At 41.4% G+C, this 22,946-nt stretch overlaps 1 protein-coding gene across 1 annotated transcript in view; it reads right to left on the bottom strand.

Annotated features, from left to right (window-relative positions):
- Positions 1–4,463: 4,463 nt before the first annotated feature.
- Positions 4,464–22,946, bottom strand: part of RBM17 (RNA binding motif protein 17) — a 34,659-nt gene continuing 16,176 nt past the window's right edge. Inside the window, exons 3-12 of the mRNA XM_017513194.2 lie at positions 21,158–21,274; positions 17,135–17,301; positions 15,709–15,806; positions 12,928–12,984; positions 11,521–11,662; positions 9,297–9,448; positions 7,722–7,795; positions 7,142–7,240; positions 5,972–6,044; positions 4,464–5,835 (exon numbers count right to left, since the gene is read on the bottom strand). Of these exons, the coding sequence (XP_017368683.1) occupies positions 5,732–5,835; positions 5,972–6,044; positions 7,142–7,240; positions 7,722–7,795; positions 9,297–9,448; positions 11,521–11,662; positions 12,928–12,984; positions 15,709–15,806; positions 17,135–17,301; positions 21,158–21,274 (1,083 nt within the window). The 3' untranslated portion in view covers positions 4,464–5,731. The remainder of the gene's footprint in view (positions 5,836–5,971; positions 6,045–7,141; positions 7,241–7,721; positions 7,796–9,296; positions 9,449–11,520; positions 11,663–12,927; positions 12,985–15,708; positions 15,807–17,134; positions 17,302–21,157; positions 21,275–22,946) is intronic.

Genomic DNA, 22,946 nt, shown 5'->3' with positions numbered 1-22,946 from the left:
TACATATTTATATATGGAAGAGGAGTAATTAATAGAGCTGGGGACCAAATCAGACCCGCCCAAGGTTAGACTAATAGGGCTAACCTTGGGCTAGATGTATTAGCAAGGCAGAAACAAGAGACAGAGAGGGGTGCCGTCACTGCTGTTTCTCTGGAGGGCCCACCTCTCACCTTTCTGGTCATCCTGCAAGATCCAGCACGAGTTACCTCTTACGTTATTGCTGACTCAGACTCTACACCTCTCAAAGATCTGCTCAGTCATCCCTGCTCTCAGTACCCTGTACACTCACTCAGCAAATTCAGGGAGGTACTGAGAACCAGTGATAAAAACACTCTCTTCCCCCAAACAGCTCAGTGTGATGACACATCGTACTTGGCGCCTCTCACCCTGCCCTGTTTCTGCTCTTGTCTCTCTCTGAAATGGACTAGGAACTCTTTGAAAGCAAGAATCACCATCTTACTCATTTTTTATTCCCACTAAGAACAATATCTGTATGTAGCCACAAACAAAATGCTTGTTGAAACAAAATGAATGGGATTCCCTTTCAGTTTAGGTTGGGACTGCTTATAGGAAAGGTAAATGAAGAGAAGATACAGTCTGGAGATTTTATACTGGCAGGTGACTTTAATGATCTGAAATAACTTTCCTCCCAGCTTTTGACTATACTGCATACACTCTGGACAGCAGACAGACTGTATCTGCGAGGGATGAATTCAGTTTCCAGGGAGAGGCCACCTCAGAGTGGCCTAGCCCACATCCCACCCTGGCTGTTGTGGCATCTCACTGGCGAGACCATACCCATCCTCTCCTCCACTCTCAAATGCCGGCTTATCCCCAAAGTTCCCCCCATGGTGGCCACAGCACTGGCATCGCATCCATGTTTAGGGCAGGGTGGTACCACCTACATCTGACCCTTTAATCAGGAAACAGAAAGGATTTCTAGAACTGGTTACACATTGCCACTTACTTGCACGCTGGCTGGCCCTGGTTTCAGGTAAGAATTTAACCTTTCTGGCTTTTAAAATAGAAGCATAGGCCGGGTGAGGTGGTACACACCTGTAATCCCAGCACTTTGGGAGGTCGAGGTGGGTGGTTCACTTGAAGTCAGGAGTTCAAGACCAGCCTAGCCAACACGGTGAAACCACATCTCTACTAAAAATACAAAAAATCAACCAGGTGTGGTTTGTGGGCGCCTCTAGACCCAGCTACTCAGGAGGCCGAGGCATGAGAATTGCTTGAACAGGGGAGGCAGAGGTTGCAGTGAGCCAAGATCGTGCCACTGCACCCTAGCCTGGGCAACAGAGTGAGACTCAATCTCGGAAAAAAAAAGGGGGGGGAGGGGTAAGATAGGGAGGAGTTTGGAAAGGGAATTGGTGTAGCGTCGTACTGCGTCTGTCACTGGCTCCCTCTGGTTCCTGCCAGAATACGCGCTGTTCTCCCACACTTACACTTAATAGTATTGAACCCAACCTAAGGAAGACGGTGCCATCTCTTCAGTCCAAACTTGCAAGGAGTGTCATTTTCTCTATCAGGTCCGACTGTGGCCCTGTGTGGCCCAGCACCTACAGCTAAGACAGGGCAATCTGCACACTCCATGTACAAGTCGGCAAAGGTCTAACCTAGCTGTCCTTAGCCTGGGAATTTGTTCTGTAGCAGCTGGTTTTAGCTTCTGCCTTGGCCCTTTCCCTTCACCTTAAAGGTTGGTGTCTTGAGGGCGTTCAGTGTCATCAATTGAGGGAGAAGCAACACCTTTCACTCCATTTTTGTAAGACCACAATGTCCAGTCCAAACCCTGCTGAGGCCACTGCTGGGCCTTTGGTTTCATTTTAGCCAAGTTAAGTTTTTCCAAACCAGGACTCTCATTCAACTGTGGCTGCAGGATACAAGCACAGAAAGCTGCTCTCGGCAAGGCCGTCTTCCTCTTCACTCCACTTTCAAACCAGCTTCCTTGAGTCCAAGTTTCTCACTCCTCTGCAGGGCTTTGCCCCTTGTTTACTCAGTATGCTATGGTCTGAATGTTTATGTCTCCCCAAAACTCATGTTGAAATCCTCACCCCCAAGGCAACGGTGTTAGGAGGTGGAGCCTTTTGGGGGGTGATGAGGTGGAGGGTGGAGCCCTCGTGAATAGGATTTGTGCACTTCTAATAGAGGCCCCCAGAAATCTCTCACCCTTTCCACCCCATCCATGAGGATGCAAGAAGATGCCATCTATGAAACAGAAAGGGGGCCCAGCCAGCCACAGTCCACCAGTGCCTTGATCTTGAACCTTCAGCCTCCAGGTTGTGGAAAGTGGACCTGTGTTCACAAGAGCCCAGGCTATGGTATCATGTCACAGCAGCCCAAGTGGACAGAAATAGTACACGATTTACCCAGTCCTCTTAACAATGCTGAGCAGGCAGCATGATCGCTTCCACCTTCTGATGAGGCAATGGACCACACAGCTGTGTGTGGCAGAGCCAGGGTCTGAACCCCCAGTCTGGGTTCGGCACTACAGCCACCTAAAACACCAGTATGCACAAACATTCTCATTTTCCTATTATTTCCCCTAACACCAGCCTGTAGTCCAAGGAACAGCAGCAGCTTGGCTAAATGCCTCACCACCAAATAACGAAGTTCAGCAGTTTTTCAGCCCAGGGAAACTGGGTCCTCAACAATCCCATCCTACCGCCTCCATCTTTCAGGATTCGTCATGTGCAATCCCAGCTATCAACCTGTTATCAGTTGGGGGTCTTAGGTGAAGATGAAAGAACTCACTCTAGCTTAAGCAGAAAGAAATCTACCAAAAAAAAGAATTGGGTGCAGTGGCTCATGCCTATACTCCTAGCACTTTGGCAGGAAGAATGTTTGGGCCCAGGAGTTCATGACCAGCCTGTCCACCATGGTGAAACTCCTTTTCCACTGATACAAAAATCAGCCAGGTGACATATGCTTGTAATCCCAGCTTTTTGGGGGCTGAGGCATGAGAACTGCTTGAACCTGGGAGGTGGACATTGCAGTGAGCTGAGATTGCTCCACTGACTCCAGCCTAAGCAACGGAGACCATCTGAAAAACAAAAACAAAAAAACAAACAAACAAAAAGGAAAAACAATAATCTCCAAGCAGGCCCAGGGCAGACCACAGGTTTTATGTAAAGCAAAATTCCCAAACCCCTCCACAGGTGTCTGCCCTGCCAGACACCACACACCAGCAGGGGTGACAAGGTCTCTGCCACTGCTGTCCCCATTGCCACACAACACTGCAGAGTAATCCTTGCCTAAGCTTGAGGACGGACCCCTCACACAGCTCTCCCAAGCTGCAGTGCTGGTCTAATCAGAGATCCCAAGCACACACCCTTGCTCAACCTGCAAGACAGGCTAGGAAGGCAAGTTCTAGTCTCTCGTGGCAGCAAGAAAAATGAGGAAATTCCCCAAACACAGCAAGGGTTTCAAAAGATCACAGATGGGCACCAAGAATGACAAACATCTATTGCACGGAACCTTGCCAGTTATACTGCAGCTTACGTAATTTTTGATTTTTACTGAAATCTAAAATTTTTATATTAACTTGAATGTTAGTTAATATTGAAAATTAATTTCGTAGTTCTCAACTGCTAACTTGCAGATTTAGAAATTATTCCACTGTCAGAAACTTATTAAAAACAAAGCACTAAGTCATTAATACAGTTATGGATAATTTTAAAAATAAGGGACTGGAGAGAAAGACACTCACTAAATTGTGCCCACGTGAACAGAAATCAAGTAGTATGAGTTGCTTGCAATTCTCTGGTTGCTGACCATGAGAATGTCAGGAAAAGCCACCTAAATGCAAATAAACAATGTTATTACAAAGCATATCAACAATAAATGCAAGCACAAAAGGTGGGTTGGAGCCATTAGAGTTCTAACTTAAGCACATTAGAGTTTCTTTTTTTTTTTTTTTTGAGACGGAGTTTCGCTCGTTACCCAGGCTGGAGTGCAATGGCGCGATCTCGGCTCACCGCAACCTCCGCCTCCTGGGTTCAAGCAATTCTCCTGCCTCAGCCTCCTGAGTAGCTGGGATTACAGGCACGCGCCACCATGCCCAGCTAATTTTTTGTATTTTTAGTAGAGACGGGGTTTCACCATGTTGACCAGGATGGTCTCGATCTCTTGACCTCGTGATCCACCCGCCTCGGCCTCCCAAAGTGCTGGGATTACAAGCGTGAGACACCGCGCCCGGCCTAGAGTTTCTAAAATTAAACCAGTCATTGTTACAGTCAGCATGGCACATTTGGGTACTTGTAAGCTCACACATGGTGTCCACACGAGGAATGGCATGCCTCATTCCATACATAACTCGTTTCAGGGCTGCCTTTGACTCTTACTGTCCTCTGCGATGTTCAATTATGTAATTTACCTCGCACTCCTTCACCCCAACTCACTTTATAGAACAGGTGCGCTTTTACCACAAAACTCAATCTTATTCAATAAAATACCACAAAAGATAAAATGTTATTCTTTTATTTATGTTAAATAAAAACATGAGAAAATCCTTTTTTAAAAAGGGTCAGAATATTCCTTATGTCTCCAAACCAAGTCCATGGATGCAAAGAAATGCTGAGTTCTTGATACACTTTCATGTCATAATAACCAAAGGAGACAACATGGGCTCGAGTCCTTCAGCTGCCACTTCAGGAGAGTCACATGCAGTATTTGGGAAAGCAAGGAACAGAATACAGGCATGAGTATTTTCTGGAAATACCTCCTGCCCTGGCAATGAACCTCAGTACCAAATATTTGTTTTGTTTTTTGTGGTCCTGATAAATTTTGAGGCCACACATCCTACTGAACTTCAATGATACAATTTCTCACAATTCCAGAATTCTATTAATTGGCAGTATAGTTTATGTGGCCAATGTGGATGAATTTTATAAATTTTGGAATTAAATACAATAGAACACTATTGCAAATTGCGCCAGCAAAAACAAGACCCCAAGGAACTGTAATTTCCAAAACATAATTGGGCACATATTTACAATGCACCTGCTAGGTTTTGAATTACTTGCCATTTCTGATCTACCCTAAAGACTATGCTTGAATCTCTGAAAACAAATGCTATATTTATGATTTCTATACCCCACATACTCCATAAATCCATCACAAACCTACAGTCTGACTTAGCTTAATGGCAAATGATTCATCCAATAGGCCATGGTATATTCACAATTCTTCAATCTTATTCAGGTTGTAAGACGTTTTTCTACGACTGGAGTCACTAAGAAGTATTTCTCTGTTAGAGAAAGCATCATTTTCACCTTTGGCACAGTGCCAAGATGATACTTTATTACAGAATTTATGAAACTACGATTTAGTAACTTGCAGGCTTTATTAAAAGAAAAACAAAGAATAACTTAATATAACCCCATGTCCTAAAACTTTCTAGATTTCTTTTTTTAGTGCAAGAAATGCTGCATCATTGAAGCACTTGAGAATTACCATGAAATCTAGCAAAAAATGTCATCAACTCAGGAGTAGTAATAAAAAAGAGAAACAACCAGAGAGGCACACAGATTGTTTTTTTTTTTTTAAAAGGATTTTTATACTATATTAAAAAACCACAAAATAAAAAAGGGATCAATCAACATATATCTTAGAAGTCCTTCCAAGAGTCTTGGTATGCAACAGCCATGCAGGCTGTGACCTTTTTCCTTCTTTTCTCAGCTGCAGTTCATTTAAGGATCACTGGCGATGACTCGTGCTCTAGTTCTTAAAATCAAACTTGCTCTGCCAAATCCAAGACCCTGAATTTGTCCAAATTGTAGAAACATGCTTTTACCACCCGTCCACCAAAATACCTCCCATTCAAGTCAACAACCGCTGAAAGGCAAACAAAAGACTGTTAATATAGGTATAAAACATGATAAAGTTTTAACTTTAATTAAACAGTAACTTTACTTGTAAAGATTAAGGTTGTAAATCAACTTTTTTATTCTTTAATATTTAGCTAACTAACCTTTAATTGCTGATTCAACTCTCTCAAATTCTAAAAATATCCGTACTGCTTCATCATCAGGGGCACCAGGAATCTGGATGAAAACAAGAGCGTGATGAGTAAAGGGACTTGAGATTGCACTGAAAGTGAGTTTTCTCTTTTAAATGATTTGTCAGAGTGAATATTCTAATTATCACCATGTACGGTCAAGCAGCTGTCAAACACCAAGAAATAAGTATACTTTGTTCATCATCAAAAATGTACTGAATGCCTGTTTTTATAACAGGTATTAGGTGCCGGGATCACGGAGCTAAGCAGTCTCTGACCTCATGAAGGCCCTGTGCCAGCTGATGATGTAAACAAACAATTATGAGGCCAACAAATAGCAATAAAATAAAGAAAGAGAGAGGACAGAGCTTTTAGATTAAAAAGGTTGGTGCTGCAGTGGCCTTTTACATCAGGTCTCATTTTGACTAGCTTGGTCTAAGCTTTCCTAGCCCTCTGCAATGTGGTCCATTCCACCCACATTCTGCTAATACCCAATGGGCCCATTCATTCCATTTTGGTAGTCCTGACCCTCACTATCTCCCAGGAGCCAATCAGAATACCCTTCCCTGCAAATGCCACCTATTCATTTCAAAGCGCAGCCCACATCAGTTATTGCTCACAAGACAGTCTCTATTTTTTCACTGATCTAATCCTTTTCTCAACTCCTGAAACTACAGTCAATACTACCTCGTCTAGTAACAGGATATCCTCTAGTTACTTTACATGTGTTTGTATTTCTTCAACTGAACACACCGAGAGTACAGGGCATGCTTCCTGTATCCCAAGTGCTCTCTGCATAGTGCAGTACATGTGAGAGGCACTAAGTACTCACCAATGACTGAAAGCAAAGGCACGTCTAAGTAACTGAACTACTGAGCATACTAGAATCAAGGTCTTCAGTCACTAAACCGATCCTCCATCATGAAACATTCCTATTTCTTCGCCAAATAAAACTTGAAGTGATTCTTGTCTTTATGTTTAAAACTGTAATAACTGAGTAAGAGAAGTACAAATAACCAATGTCTGTCACCTTCTGCAGTAAGAATATGTTACTTATAGCATAACCTGTCCTGTTTGTAGAAAATGTTTTGTAACCTGCCAATTACAACTTGGGTTATAAACATCAAAGGAAAACGTTCTTACTTCAAATATCACACATTTTCCAACTTTGCCATATTTTTCACATTCTTCCTTGGTTTCAACTTCCAAGTCTTCATCCACCTCTCCCGCACCAACCATGTTCTTTAAACACAAAAATAAATAAAATCAAGTACCAAGTATAACTTACAAACACCTAGTAGAAGTATATAAACATGACTTACTTTTGTGATGGTAAATGTTCTCAATCCCAAATGACACAATGAAAAATTTTATACCCAAAGTACCCAAAAGTTAGTATTTCTTAAAACACTAAAACATACATTAAGTCTGTAGAGTTACAAAAGCATCTATCCAAGCACCAAAATGTATAAACTAACTGAGGCTCTTGCAATTTCAAAAATTTTAAAGTAATTACTTTAGTCTTAAACACTGTACTTAGCAAAGAAACTTACACATTAGTGAAAATGAAATCTAAAATCAGCCTTACACGGGATCTGCCCAAAGGTATTACTTGCAAAAGTATCATTTTCAGTTTTCCTTAACTTTTAAGGGGAGCAGGGTAGGTTGGGGTGACACACACAAATCTAGGCAGGTGGACAGCTCGCTTTCCTCAGCTTCTTACCCTTAGGAGGACCACTTTAGTAGGACACTTAAGTATCTCAGTCAGTGGATTTGAATCTGACTTCTTGGATGCATCTGTATCAAAACATATTAGACGTGTTACAGAACTGAGTCCTACTTACAGTAACTAATTTAGTTTCAATAGCGATCCCCACCATTTATGTCCTAGGCATCTACACAATTGGTATCTGAGCAAAAACATAGCCTTATCTGCAATGAAAAAGCCTCCGCTTTGCTTTGGCATGTTTTTATAATATTATCTGGATGTTCTGAGCCTCTACCATTACCTGCAATTTCTGCTTATCTCACTTCTCAAAGGGCTTGACAGGGCGCATGGGTGATAATTTCTATAGATGAGTTGCTTGGAGCAACAACACTTCAAGGTCACAGGCCCAGAGGCATATGCAGTTAATAATCCAGCCACCAGCTGCCTTACTTCAGATAACCTCACAAATTGGGACGACTGTTGGTTTCTGGCACTCACCTGTCAGACTCATGATGGGTCCTAAGCTGTGCATGAACAGGGCTGCCAGAAAAGTTTTCTTCTTTCTTTGGCAAAGGAAGTTCAGCTAGGCTGACTCAAACTTACTTTCCCTGCTTAAAATGCTAATATATGCTTGTCTCTTTCCTGAATTCCTTAAATACAGAACAGACTGTAAAAATTAAATGAAAATGAAACACCAACTAGGCATCATTTACCAAGAGACTGCAAAATAACATTAGACCTCACAAAGCAAACAGTCTGTAAGAGAATTAGAAACTACATCTCAACTGAAAGTGCAAAAAAAGCAGGGGGAGGCCGAGCGCAGCGGCTCAGGCTTGTAATCCGGGCACTTTGGGAGGCCGAGATGGGCAGATCACCTGAAGTTGGGAGTTCGAGATCAGCCTGACCAACATGGAGAAACCCCATCTCTAGTAAAAAAAAAATATAAAATTAGCCAGGTGTGGTGGCAGATGCCTGTAATCCCAGCTACTCAGGAGACTGAGACAGGAGAATGGCTTGAACCAAGGAGGTGGAGCTTGCAGTGAGCCGAGATCGTGCCATTGCACTGCAACCAGGGCAACAAGAGTAAAAAAAAAAAAAAAAAAAAAAAAAAAAAAAAAAAAAAAAAAAAAAAAAAAAAAACAAAAAGAAAAAAAAAAAAAAAAAAAAAAAAAAAAAAAAAAAAAGCACAGGGAAAAGTAGAGACGACCTCTGAGATGGAGACAGCAGATATATTCACGGACACACTACGTGGCCCTGTCCTTCCTGCTCTAAACACATAACCGTGATTTCTTCCTGAGGACTACTCATGCTCTGCCCGTCTCTCACCATCTTTTCTTCCACAGGCCTTCATCTCTCTACCTCTGTTTTGAAAAAACAAAAATGAGCCTCAGGATTCCTGGTTTCACAAAACAGAAGTGGCAGTGCATGTGTTCAGCATGGCCTTGTTCTAGTGACAGCGGGGTCAGCCCTCTCTCCTTGGCCATACTCAGCCTTGTCCCCCTGCTGGCACCTCAGGATCAAGACTGGCTATGTCTGATATAGATGGGGCCAGCCCTTTCCCACTAGCCACACACTTCCTTGGGGACACACCTTTCTCTGTGGCGTCTCCCACGATGATCTTGCCACCACGCTTGCTGGTCTTCTCCACTGACAAGGCAGTGCTCAGCCCCTGCTCATGCTTCCCCAGACCCTGGCCCTCCCGGAAGCCATACTTCTGCATGATCTTGTGCGCCACCGTGCCCCTGGCAGGAGGAGGGAAAGGACTCTTAGCCTTGACATCGTCAACTGGAGATAGGTTGCATTTTTACATCACAACAACCTCCTTCTGGAGACACTGCATACTCCACAGGGGCTTCCACAAAGTCACGCATTATCTAGGAGTGGGCTATTAGACAGAAGCTGTGGGGATGTGCAGCATGAAAGAAATAGAAAAAGCTATGACTAAAATCCAGAATATCCTGTTATCTTGAAGGAGAACTGCCAGTTTCTCTGGTGGAGTCTACTCAGTGCCCCACCAGGAAACACAAGATCGTTTATGTGCTCCGGATCTATACTGCCACATAGCTTATGACCACAGTTTATTAAAAAGTGGCCATCAAAAAATAAGTATGAAGTTTCATATAATGAACACAATTCAATTTTCCTGAATAGCACAGGAGACTTTCTAATGACAGACTATATAAATGAAAGAACCCTTAGAGATCACCTACTTAACAAATGAGAAATAAAGAAATGGAGGCTAAGATTAGCTGACTAGCTTAAGGGGTGGACTAGAAGTAAAATAAGATGCCACACTTAGAAATTATTTGTAGAGGCCAGGCACAATGGCTCACGCTTATAATCCCAGCATTTTGAGAGGCCAAGGCAGGTAGATCACCTGAGGTGAGGAATTTAAGACCAGCCTGACCAACATGGTGAAACCTCAGCTCTACTAAAAATGCAAAAATTAACCAGGCATGATGGCGTGCACCTGTAATCCCAGCTACTTGGCAGGCTGAGGCAGAAGAATTGCTTGAACACCGGAGGCAGAGGTTGCAGTGAGCCGAGATCGCACCACTGCACTCCAGGGTGACAGAGCAAGACTCCATCTCAAATAACCACAAAAAAAATTATCTGTACAACTGTTAATGGTAGAGCTGAAATTAGACTCCACAACTCTCAGTCCACTGCTTTTTCTAACAACCAGATGGCTCTCACACTGCGCTCTGAGGTGTGGCATGGGTCTGAAGGGCACCCCGACCCCATGACCACTGCTGCTTAGGGCTTAAGCCACAAAACCCGCTTCAACTGGTACTGCACCTACATTACTTCTGGTATTTAATTCCCTTAAAATTTTCATTTGAACAAGCTATTCTAGAGCTAAAAAGACCGAAAACTGCTGAATGGTACCATCTTGCATCTTTCCCAAGCACAAGTTAAAGATGCGTTCCTGGTTAAATGCAAATTCAGTAAAAAGTCAATTTTTATCATAAACAGGGAAAACAAAAGCAAAAACAAAACCAGCTTTGTGTCTGTCCAACCCTCCAGCACACAAACCTTCCTGCAGCCATGGCCATGTACTATGTCTGCACTGTCCAACATGGTCACCACTTGGATGTGGTCACTAAGCACTTGAAAAGAGACTAGTGAGTTTAAACTACACTCAGCTATCTCACTGGCTACATTTCTGCTACCGGCAGCATCTGGCAGATACAACACAGCCTAGAACAAAGGCTTCGTGTGATGCCGCTTCATAGAACAGCTGCTTCACAGGATCAAAGTCAATAGCACAGAACATCCTCTTAACCAAAATGTTTGCCAAGTCCAGAACAGTTTAAAAAAATCTACAAGCCTCACCTGAACGTCAACCTTACAGTAAACTTCTATATGGGGGCAAACAAATGTCGACTTGCAGTTAGAATGACCCTGAGTTTTTTAGATCAAAGATTTAGAACCATGACCTTAAAGCAGACGGCCCACTTCATCAGGAAAAAAGGTATCACCAGCCCTTTTGGAGACACTCTACATCAGCTGATTCATATAAGCTAATTTATTTGCAAATGTTATGAACGCAAATGTAAACAGTTATCAGGTTCTGTGTCTGTCTAGAGAAATAATGATCAACATCAAAATGAGTCAAAACTTCTACTGGAAGGCTTCCTGTTGTGAACAAGCCCCATCATTACACTGGAATATGCTCCACGTGACTGAGGCAGGCACGGTGTGACCCCACAGCCTAAATGTCCTTGGCTTCAAACAAGTTGCATCTATTCAAAGAGCTATCAACGCTTCACACTGTTTCTCAAGTTCTTAGATTAGAACATTCAATCGTTACCCCATGTTAGCGAGGAAGGAGTTGCTAGGCCCAGTTGGAGATCTCGGTCTGTCTTGTTCTTCATACATGGGGGGAGGAATGGCAGCTTTGGAAGACTGTGATCGAGGTCTTGAGTCCTCTTCATAAGGAAAATCTCGGGGTACTATTGGAGCAAAAGTAGGCTCACCAAAATACCATAGAAAACACTTTGAAACCTCACTTCTACCAATTACTTATCTTGAACAAATTCAACCTATTTTTTTGTTTACCACAAGGAGAAAAACAACAAATGAACTTTATCGCCTTTACATGACTTTTTTTTAAAAGCAGAGGGAGGACACTGCTTTCCTGACTCTAACTTGGCTTTTGCTATTTCTACCTCCTCAACCATCCTTTTTACATCTTATTGAAATGTTATTTACCCTTTAAAATCTTGAATGAATATTCTTGTGGCAAGAGCTTCTGGATGGCCCACGAAGATACAATCTGGCCATCTTTTGACTCCCGCAGCACCTTGTGCACCTGTCTAGACCCTAACCTCACTATCCCATCAGCCTCATGGCCCACAAAAGTCTCCGAGGTTAGCAGCCAGCGGTGGCATCAACTCTAGTTACATGAAAGTCAGCAAGAAGCTTTAAGACCATCCAGATGCCTGGGCCCCACTCCCAGAGACTGGTTTCAATTGGGGTTTATTGTTTGTCCGTTGTGTTCACATAACAGATATTTCATAATATTTTAGAAAGTATCTTCTTTAAAAGAGAAATAATGCAACAAGTTTTCGAAAGTACTATAAATGAGAATATCTGCTTGGGATAGTTTAGGTATGGTCCAATCCAGAGAATGGGAAAATGGTCTAGATGATATTCAGAAGTCCAATGCCAACCACAGAATTTTAGAGCAGATCACTGCAAGAAGGAACAGTGGATGAGGGTGTTTTGGCAATGCAATGACAGGGATACCCATCCACACTGAAAGGAAAACTAGGGGAAGAAAAAAAATCTAATCAAGGAAGGCACTGCCACCTTGTGGAGGATCATGAATATAACAGCCTGTAAACCTCTGAGTTAAAAAACTGTAAATTATCTACACTGTTTTAACTCCAAATGAATCTAACAACAAATAAGAAATATTAATGAAAACAAAGTGAATTGCATAAGAAAGACATGGATCCCACTGCATGAAATTGAAGCCTCAGAGCCTGGCATAAAAAGGTCTCTACAGGAGGGCACTGCATTCTGAGATCCGGGTGCAGCCTCAGCTGACAGAGGCAGGTAGGTAGGTAGGTAGGTAGGCAGGCAGGCAGGTAGCAGGCAGCAGGCAGGCCATTTCCCTCTACACTCAGCAAACCTGGGGGCCCAAGCTGAGATTCCACATGATTCGCTTAAAGATCTGTATCAGAATAAAAGAGGAAGAAACAGATCTACTTACACTCCTTGTCTTTCTCTACCAGAGAAGTGGGTGGGGCAATCGCAGCTCCGCCCATACCTGCAAAAACACAAATCCAAGCATTAAAGGAGGTTTCCGATGCCAGACTCCCAAGGACAATTACTCACCTGCCCCCTTAGAAAAAACTAAAAAAGGAAAAAAGGAGGCTACTTCATCCCTCCTACTACATATAAACAAACTTCTGACATTAGGATTTAAAACGTAGAAAAGTGGCAATACTCCCTCAGTTACACAAAATTGTTCCTTTTTTTTTTTTTTTGAGACGGAGTTTCACTCTTGTTACCCAGGCTGGAGTGCAATGGCACGATCTCGGCTCACCGCAACCTCTGCCTCCGGGGTTCAGGCAATTCTCCTGCCTTAACCTCCTGAGTAGCTGAGATTACAGGCACGCACCACCATGCCCAGCTGATGTTTTGTATTTTTAGTAGAGACGGGTTTTCACCATGTTGCCAGGATGGTCTCGATCTCTTGACCTCATGATCCACCCGCCTCGGCCTCCCAAAGTGCTGGGATTACAGGCTTGAGCCACCGCGCCCAGCAAAATTGTTCCTTCCTAAAAGGAACTCAAGAGCTCCACAGTGTAGTTCACAAATGAATTTTAAGGCAAAACAATACAACCAAGAGAAGCAGCAGTTACTTAAAAAGAAAGTAATGTAACTATTTACTGAAAGTGATACCTATCAGGCCCTTTACACACACGGCCTCGTTCCGGCTTCACAGACCTCTGAAGTAGATATTACTGCATCCAGTTTACAGATAAGACAATGATCAGTGGGGAGTACATCAACAGAAAGGGAGGAAACCCAGCTCCCTGCATTGCCATATCTTCCCCCACCACCACACAGCATGCTCCTTTACTAGGGTGCAAACCACTGGAATTAAACACGCATTTAAAAGTGTGGGTCCTTCTGGCTTCTGAAGAAACTGCTATGTGTTGTCACTATTCCTGCTGTATTTCCTGGACAAAGAATGGTATACACAAACAAACCAAAAGAGATAAGAGAGATCTTCTCTATCTGCTATCTGACAACTGGAAGGAGACGTCAGTGGAGACCATAAGGAATTTTGCATTAGGTCTAAGTCCTAACATATATATATTACATATACATATTATATATATATATTACATGATACATATTATGGCTTAACAATGAAATAATAAAACACATAAAATGTACAGTTTAAAAAAATTGATTACAAAGTCATGCATCAGCACAAAATGTTTAACAAAGAAACTATTCTGGCTGGACAAGATGGCTCACTCCTGTAATCCCAGCACTTTGGGAGGCTGAGGCAGGCAAATCACTTGGGGCCAGGAGTTTAAGACTAGCCTGGTCAACATGGCAAAACCCCATCTCTACTAAAAATACAAAAATCAGCTGGGTGTGGCGGTGCATACCTGTAATCCCAGCTAATCGGGAGGCTGAGGCAGGAGAATCATCTGAACCAGGAAATGGAAGTTGCAGTGAGCCGAGATGACGCCACTGCACTCCAGCCTGGTCAACAGAACGAGTGTCTCAAAAAAAAAAAAAGGCAGTTGGGTGCAGTGGCTCACATCTGAAATCCTAGAACTTTGGGAGGCTCAGGTGGTTGGATCACTTGAGGTCAGGAGTTCAAGACCAGCCTGGCCAACATGGCTCTACTAAACCCCGTTTCTACTAAAAATGCAAAATACAGTGAGGCATGGTGGCACACACCTGTAATTCCAGAAACTTGGGTGGCTGAGGCAGGAGAACTGCTAGAACCCAAAACGTTGGAGGTGCAGTAAACCAAGATTGCGCCACTGCACTCCAGCCTGGGTGACAGAGCGATTCCATCTCAAAAAAAAAATAATAATAATTCTAAAGAATTATTCTAGAAATTATTCTAAAGCCAGTGTCCATGCATTTTGATTAACAGGACTGGACAATACAAAATTCTCAGGGAGAAATATGAACCTGAGTAAAACCTTCTTACATTTCTTTTAAAATATTTCCTATGATCATTTTACTAACTTTATCACTAGGACCTAGAGTGATTATTGATTCTGAAAAGCGGATTAGCTCTAATAAGTTCACAGTAAAAAAAATTCAGGGTGATTACTGGAAATCTGCTACTAATCACATTAAAATAAGAACATCAATCTGTCAACAGCTATACATATAATGGGCATGCCACTACTTCCCTAACATTAGCTCCAAGGTCAAACAGAACGTCTTCTCATTCAAAGTCATAATTCCTGCTGGTGTTTAAGAAAAAAACAAGTATCCTTAACATGGAAAGCATGCCTCCTTATCAAAAAGGGCACTCAATAATATAAGCTGGAAAAAGAAGACCTACATATATTCAACCTATATACTGAATTCCAAGATAAGTTAATGAAAACCAAACATCTGGGGATTAGTTAAGATAGTGTATATGAAATATGTCATGATGCCCGACACAGACACACTCAATGTTAACTATGCTTCCCCCTAAGAGAAACAAGAGTGGATTCAGCACAGGCCAACTGGACTTGCTGCAAGTAGACAGTGCAGAAATAGATTTTAAGCTAGTCCCAAAGTATCCAATCAATAAATGTTAGAAAGTGGTTGTGAAGCTCAAAGGAAAACCCAATATAAATCAAAGCTGTTATGCAAATGTGGATTGCTGAGATTCCAGAAAGAAAATTACCCATATCAATGTCAAATGAGCTATTTATCAAACTGAAAAGCAGCAGCAAATAGTGGAATTGCACTCCCACTATTTAAATATGTTGAAAACATGTTTGTGTTCATGCCTTACTTCTTTTCCTCCTCTCTCGTTCATAATCTTCATCTTCATCAGAATCTGGATCTGGTCTCCTTGAAAACCCACTTGCTTCATGTCTGTCTTTACGCCTTCTGTGATAACAAAGGAAATAAATGTTCACACAGATGAACCAATTTAGAGACATGAACCTGGGATGACTTCCTCTTAGCCAGAAGATATCCAAATCCTTCCACAATAAACTATTAATTTGTGGGAGCTGGGCGGATGGGAAGCGTAACTGTAAAAGACTAAAGTAGATAAAATATGAAAAGTCAGAAAAATTCAAGAGATAAATTGAACCAATAAGTATATGAGAGTAACTAGCAAGAAAAAGATTCCTTGACGTTGACCTCTTTCGATGTTAAAGCCTATCAACACAGTAATAATCATTTCAATTGTCTATAAATTTCATTCATGAAATGATCCAATAAATGGGAAACAATATATCAATATTTAATACATGTTAACTATTTGATAAGGTAAATATTTTTAAAAAGAAGAAATACAAATAAATCCTACTACTCATACTTTGCAAAAACATAAAAAAAGCTGCATATGAATTTTAAAAAATTCCACCTGGCTCAAAAAATAGTAAAGAAGGGCTTTTAAAGTATTTTAAATAGCTGAGATTCTACAAGTTGAGTATCCCTGATTCAAAATGCCTGGGACCAGAAGTGTTTCGAATTTTGGAATATGCACATTACAATTACTGGTTCAGCATCCCTAAGACGAAATTCTCTAATGCACATTTCCTTTGAGTGGCATGTTGGCACTGAAAAGACTTTGGAGCATTTCAGATTTCGGATTTTTGAATTAGGGATAGTCAATCTATAGCCGAATAAGGGCATAGGAAAAAAATCTTCAACATGAGGTTTTAAGTTATTTTTCTTTTTTTGAGACAGAGTCTTGCTCTGCTGCCCAGGCTGGAGTGCAGTGGCGTGACCTTGGCTCACTGCAATCTCCGCCTCCCGGGTTCAAGCAATTCTCTGCCTCAGCCTTCCGAGTTGCTGGGATTACAGGCACCTGTCACCACACTCGGCTAATTTTTTGTATTTTGAGTAGAGACGGGGTTTCACCATGTTGGTCAGGCTGGTCTTGAACTCCTGACCTCATGATCCACCCACCTTGGACTCCCACGGTGCTGGGATTACATGCGTGAGCCACCACACCTGGCCTATAAGTTATTTTTCTAACAACGCACTCAAACTATACACTTTAGGTCTTCAGTCTACACGTGCAGTTTGCTGTGATTTTGAGATGTAACAGCTATAAATCGTAAAACAGTTTGATTCCTCATATTGATTGCTCTGATTAGCCATGTCAATTACCTTCACCTGACAGACAGCAGCGAAGTTCATTCATTAACATGTTGATGAACATTTCAAGTGTAAAATATTCCCAAATCCAAATAAGGCCTTACTTTTCCCTTTCTTCTATTTCCTTTTGTCGTTCCAGCTCCCGCTGTCTCTGTCGTTCCTCTCTTTGGCGCTTCACTACTTTCTCATAATCATTAGGAAACATAGGATCATATTCGTCAGCTAAGGGAATCAGAACTTCCCCTGCAGAAAACCCACTGGGAACAGGATCCTGAGGAAAGTGAAAACAGCAGTAAAAATGATCTTTATATCTTACAAGTTTACTCACAGAATTAAGGTCAAAGCATATGGGAGAGAAAAGGGCCTTGAGCATCATCTTGTCCCATCCTTTGTTTTATAGACAAAGAAAACAAATTCTAGCCAAGGCCACATGTCTAGTCAGGTGGCAGCAGAAACAGGACACAAAATGTCACCTCTTAGATTAGCACTATTTCTATCATACCCTATGGCATTTTTCCTGGAATTCCTAAATAAGGCACCACCAGTTACAATGAAAGATACTAGTGCTTTGAATAAACAAAAGTTAGAATATTTATAGTAAAGCACCAAATACTTGTTTTTATAGATCTCTGTGACAACTTAAAAAACAAAACAACTATGAACACCACAATCATTCTTGCAGTCATCATTTTAATAGAACTTCAGATTCTGATTACATGGAGTCCTTAGAAAGCATCTTCTTGGTCTTCTTAATCCTCTGAACACACGTCCCTTCCCAGATAGGCTGCATTTCAGGCACTGGTTTTGACACAAGGGGATGTAATTTCCTTCCCAGCATCATAATTTTTTTAAGGTCCACTAAAATCAGGTTTAGATGATAACATATCATGTTTTCTCATCTATACATTTAGAAACTTGATCTACTCTTTCAAAGAAAAGAGGAAGCCGTGACAAAGAATCAGCAAAACAAGACAGGTAGCACACAGCTGGTAAGCTAGGAAACACATGAGCAGACACAGAACTTTACCCTAGGCTAGCAGTCTCCTTCTACACATGGTGCTGGAAGCCCTGACCCAACTTTCCTAAACCTCCACACTTTCTCCTGTTAATTTCCTTAGCATAATTCTTCCTTACTATCTGTAACAATAAGATGACCTCTCTGGTTTTCAAAGACACCTCAAACAAGCACAGGTTAAGATTAATGCTTTTTAAAAATAAAAAATAAAAAAAAAACACACACACACACACATCTAAAATGACAAAGATTCGTGTCCTTGAGCAACCAGTCTGTACCTCTTACAGGAGGTACACTGCCCAACTGTATCAAAGGCAAGAAGGTCGTTTGTAAATGTGTTTTCTGCTCGAACACAAAATTGGTAAGATCAACTCAGCTTACACACCACATTAACACACATAAATCTAACAGCTCCTGTGTTTCACAGTTCGGTTTGACATTTTGCCCTGCAAAACAAACACTTCATTTCAATGAAATATCAGGAAATGCTATGATCCAATGAATAAGAACAATTAGGAAAATAACTATCATCACCTCCCAGGTCCTACCACTGGAAAACATATTTAATGTAGGGCTCTCAAAAGTTATGTATTTGTATGCATTTTATAAAAGACATTTAAAAAATACAAAAGCAGAGCGAGAGTTCTTTTCAGTTATTATTTAGAGAGAAACTGACAATTTATCTAACACGATTATTGCAATGTGTCTAAGAGAGCAGTCAATATGAAGGTTCATTTTCTGACACTTCAAAATTTCGAAGAAAAAAACTTTTACGTATAAACCCTGCTAAGCCTAACAATGGATCATTCATTGTTTTCTAAATGCTGCAGTGAATGAAGTGATTTGTTCAATTTAAAAAATTTACTCACCCTCACATGCCTAAGGTGCACTGCCCAGAGTAAATTGACGCCAAAACAGATTGCCTATAAAAACAGCTGATATCTTAATGCCACCCCAGGAAATCTAAGAAAATAAGCCTAACTACATAAAAAGATCTCTGTAAAGATGTTCACAGAGGGCTGGGCACGGTGGCTCATGCCTTTATTCTTAGCACTTTGGTAAGCCAAGGCAGGTAGATCGTTTGAGGTCAGGAGTTCAAAACCAGCCTGGGCAACATGGTAAAACCTCATCTCTACAAAAAATTAGTTGGGTGTGGTGGCATATGCCTGTGGTCCTAGCTACTCAGTGGACTGAGGTGGAAGGATTGCTTGAGCCTGGGAGGAGGAGGTTGCAGTGAGCCAAGACTGAGCCACTACACACCAGCCTGGTGACAGAGCAAGACAAAAAACCCAAAAAGACGTTCAATAGAGTGGTATTTATAAAGGCAATGTAAAAGCAAATCTAGGTGGTTTTATAGTTAGGAAATACTTGTGTAAATTATGACACATTCGCTTAATGAGACTATACTTAAATATTGATCATGAAAATTATGTTAACGAGGAGGAAAATTGCTTACTGATTAGGAGAATAATATTACAGGTACTAGAACCAATACACAATTACAGAAGAAACAATAAACCAGTTTTTTAATTAAATGTAATAGGAAAAAACTAGGTATCACATTTATGGGAGAAAATGTTAAATGACTAGGAATCAGCAAAAAACACCTCTACCATGGGGTGCCTTCCCTCCTGAAGAACTACCAGCCCTCAGAAGCAGCACCCGCTCCCCTGGTCAGAAAAGGGTAACTCAAGGGTAAGCTGCAGCCTCGGCCAGCCCCAGAACACAAGTAGGACAGACAGCAGACGGAGCCCAAGCCAGAACACCGACACAAAATGAAGACGGGCAGGAGTGTGCCTGTGGGGCTGTCCAGCCTGATGCAGCCCTTCCCACAAGTGGTGGGGAAGACAGGTGCACCTTGCTAAGAAACTGTCTTGATAGCATTATTATTAATCTTTCGGTCATTTTTCATCAAGCAGTTTTGTGCAATGTATGGTGGTGTTTAAATGACCACAGTTGTTATTTGAATGCCATCTGTGAAAAGATAAACGCATAAATAGTAGGTATAATTTTAACTAGTTTATCTATTACACTCATTTTACCTCATTTTGTGTAGTTTTAACTATTATTTTGAGTTATTCTTTTCTAGATCTTCTTCCTCCTCAGTAACCCAATTTATAGAGTTGACCACATCTGTTTATTTTTAAGCATATGTAAAATCACTGGAATCATAAAGGTTAAGGTGGTAGAAGAGGGGTTTTTTTTTCAAACCCCTTTCTCTGTTTTAATCCACAATAAATCAGTAAGCACTAACATTGTTTATGATAGCGAAGAATGAGAAACCCATATATCCAGCATTAAAGGAATTATAGTCCATCTACACAAGGGAACACAGGGAAGCCATTAAGATGATCATACAGTCCTGTATTTTTTGACACAGAGTCACAATGTATTAAGTAAGAAAAGCAAGTTAGCAGAAGGCAGAGTAGGCAAAGAATGGAAAAACAAAGTTTTTCACTTCTGCAGTGTATGACTGCAGGTAATTTTTCTTTCTGCATATCTCTAGTTTCTGATTTTTCTACAACCATTTTCCTTCAAACAGATAAATTTTAAAATTGGCAAAACAAAAGTAAAAATTAGGTGGAAAATAACATTGACTAGGTTTCAAAGGCCTAATAAGGAGACCATCTGTTAAGAGTGGCTGGGCACGGTGGCTCACCCTATAATCCCAGAACTTTGAGAGGCTGAGGTGGGCGGATCTAGAGGTCAGGAGTTGAAAAGACCGGCCTGACCAACACAGTGAAACCCCGTCTCTAACAAAAACACAAAAATTAGCCAGGCATGGTGGCCCATGCCTGTAATCCCAGCTACTCAGGAGGCTGAGGCAGGAGAATCGCTTGAACCTGGGAGGTGGAGGTTGCAGTGAGCCGAGATCATGCCATTGCACTACAGCCTGGGCAACAAAAGTGAAACTCCGTTTTAAAACAAAAAAGAAAAAAAAAAGAAAACAATAATAAAAAAGGAATCAATCTCACAGACAGAAAGAGAACATAATTTACCTGGGCCACAGAGAGACTCCACTTCAAAAAAAAAAAAAAGAGTAACATACATGCAAAATAAGCCACATGGAAAACAGGAAATCTATCAAGGTCACAGGCAGGTACAGGCTTACCTTCAGCCCAGCTGCTACATGTGGTGGAGTGTCCACAATTTGCCGGTCATCTGAGGAACCACCTCGTTTTAGGTCAATGACTGGGGCAAGAACTGTACTTTGTTTTGTCCTTTGGCTCTAAGATCATCAAAAACAAGGAAAACATAATGAAGTGCCAAACTAAAATTCATACTACTTGCAACAAAGATTTTCTTTCTGTTCCTGCAACAAGCCTTGGAGATACGAGAAAACCATAATCTTAAAACAACAGCTTTTTCATTACTATAACCATATACTCTTTTCTTTCAGCTTTTTAAAAAACATGAGTTTTTCTCCATTTCTTGAAGGGTTTACAGTAAACTTGGTCACTTTCAAAAGATACCTGGGAATGAGGGTTTTGCTTCCGCCTACTAGGATAAAGAATGCCGTCCTACCTCCTTTATTATGAATCTACAAAAGTTTTAAAGGCCGGGCGCGGTGGCTCAAGCCTGTAATCCCAGCACTTTGGGAGGCCGAGGCGGGTGGATCACGAGGTCAAGAGATCGAGACCATCCTGGTCAACATGGTGAAACCCCGTCTCTACTAAAAATACAAAAAATTAGCTGGGCATGGTGGTGCGTGCCTGTAATCCCAGCTACTCAGGAAGCTGAGGCAGGAGAATTGCCTGAACCCAGGAGGCGGGGGTTGCGGTGAGCCGAGATCGCGCCATTGCACTCTAGTCTGGCTAACATGAGTGAAACTCCGTCAAAAAAAAAAAAAAAAAAAGTTTTAAAAAGAAAACAATCATTCATATACAATCAATTATTGTTAATGATTTTCTATCATACTTTCTTGACCTTACACCTACATTTTTTGCTAGACCAATTTGAAAGAAAGTTGGAGATATCATGACACCTCACCCCAATCTCCTGAAACTGTGGACATTCTCCTATGTGCTATTACCATCCCCAATAAAATCACTAATTCCCGTGGCATTTCCAATCCAGTTCATATTCAGATTCTCCAAGATATCCCCAAAATATCCTTTAAACAGTGGATTTTTTTGAACAAGGATCCTACCAAAGTTCCTAAAATGCTTTTGGTTTTGTGTCTTGATTGAGAACAATCCCTCTTCCCCATCATCATCATCATCATCTCCTCTTTTTTCCCTCTGACACGATCTTGTAAAATGCTGTTCGTTCTAGATCTGTCTAATAACTACCTGGTTATCTAGTTTAGCTTGTCCCTCCATGCCTTGTAATTCCTGAAACTTGGAGGTTAAAGGCTTGAATTCAGGTTAAAGCTTTTATGCAAGAACACTCCCCAGGTGAGGCAGTGTGTCCCATCCTGCATCACACAGCAGGCGCACTGCTCAGGATGTCTATCAGCAGTGCTAAGGTTGATCACAGCGGTATGGTGGTAAACATTAGATCTTTCGATTAGAAAGTTTTTTTCCTCTTGCAATTTAAAGTGTTATAAATTTTCATTAGCACTACAAAAGGCACAAAATAAGCCTTCATCTCTCTTGAATACAACAATGCTTATAAATTTAAGCAAACAAAATTTAATCCAAGTAACAACTCACAAAGTAAATACCAAACTTTAAAGAACGGAAGGGGGCTTTATTAGAATCACATTTCTTTTTCTTTTTCTTTTTTTTGAGACGGAGTCTTGCTCTGTTGCCCAGGCTGGAATGCAGTGGTACCGTCTAGGCTCACTGCAACCTCCGCCTCCCAAATTCAAGCAATTCTCCTGTCTCTTCCTCCAGAGTACCTGGGATTACAGGCACACGCCACCATACCCAGCTAAGTTTTGCTTTTTTTTTTTTTTT

The sequence above is a fragment of the Cebus imitator genome, unplaced genomic scaffold (assembly GCF_001604975.1).
Source record: "Cebus imitator isolate Cc_AM_T3 unplaced genomic scaffold, Cebus_imitator-1.0 Scaffold487, whole genome shotgun sequence".
NCBI lineage: Eukaryota > Metazoa > Chordata > Mammalia > Primates > Cebidae > Cebus > Cebus imitator.
Note: the sequence above shows the minus strand (reverse complement) of the source record. Positions and strands in the feature narration are given on the sequence as shown.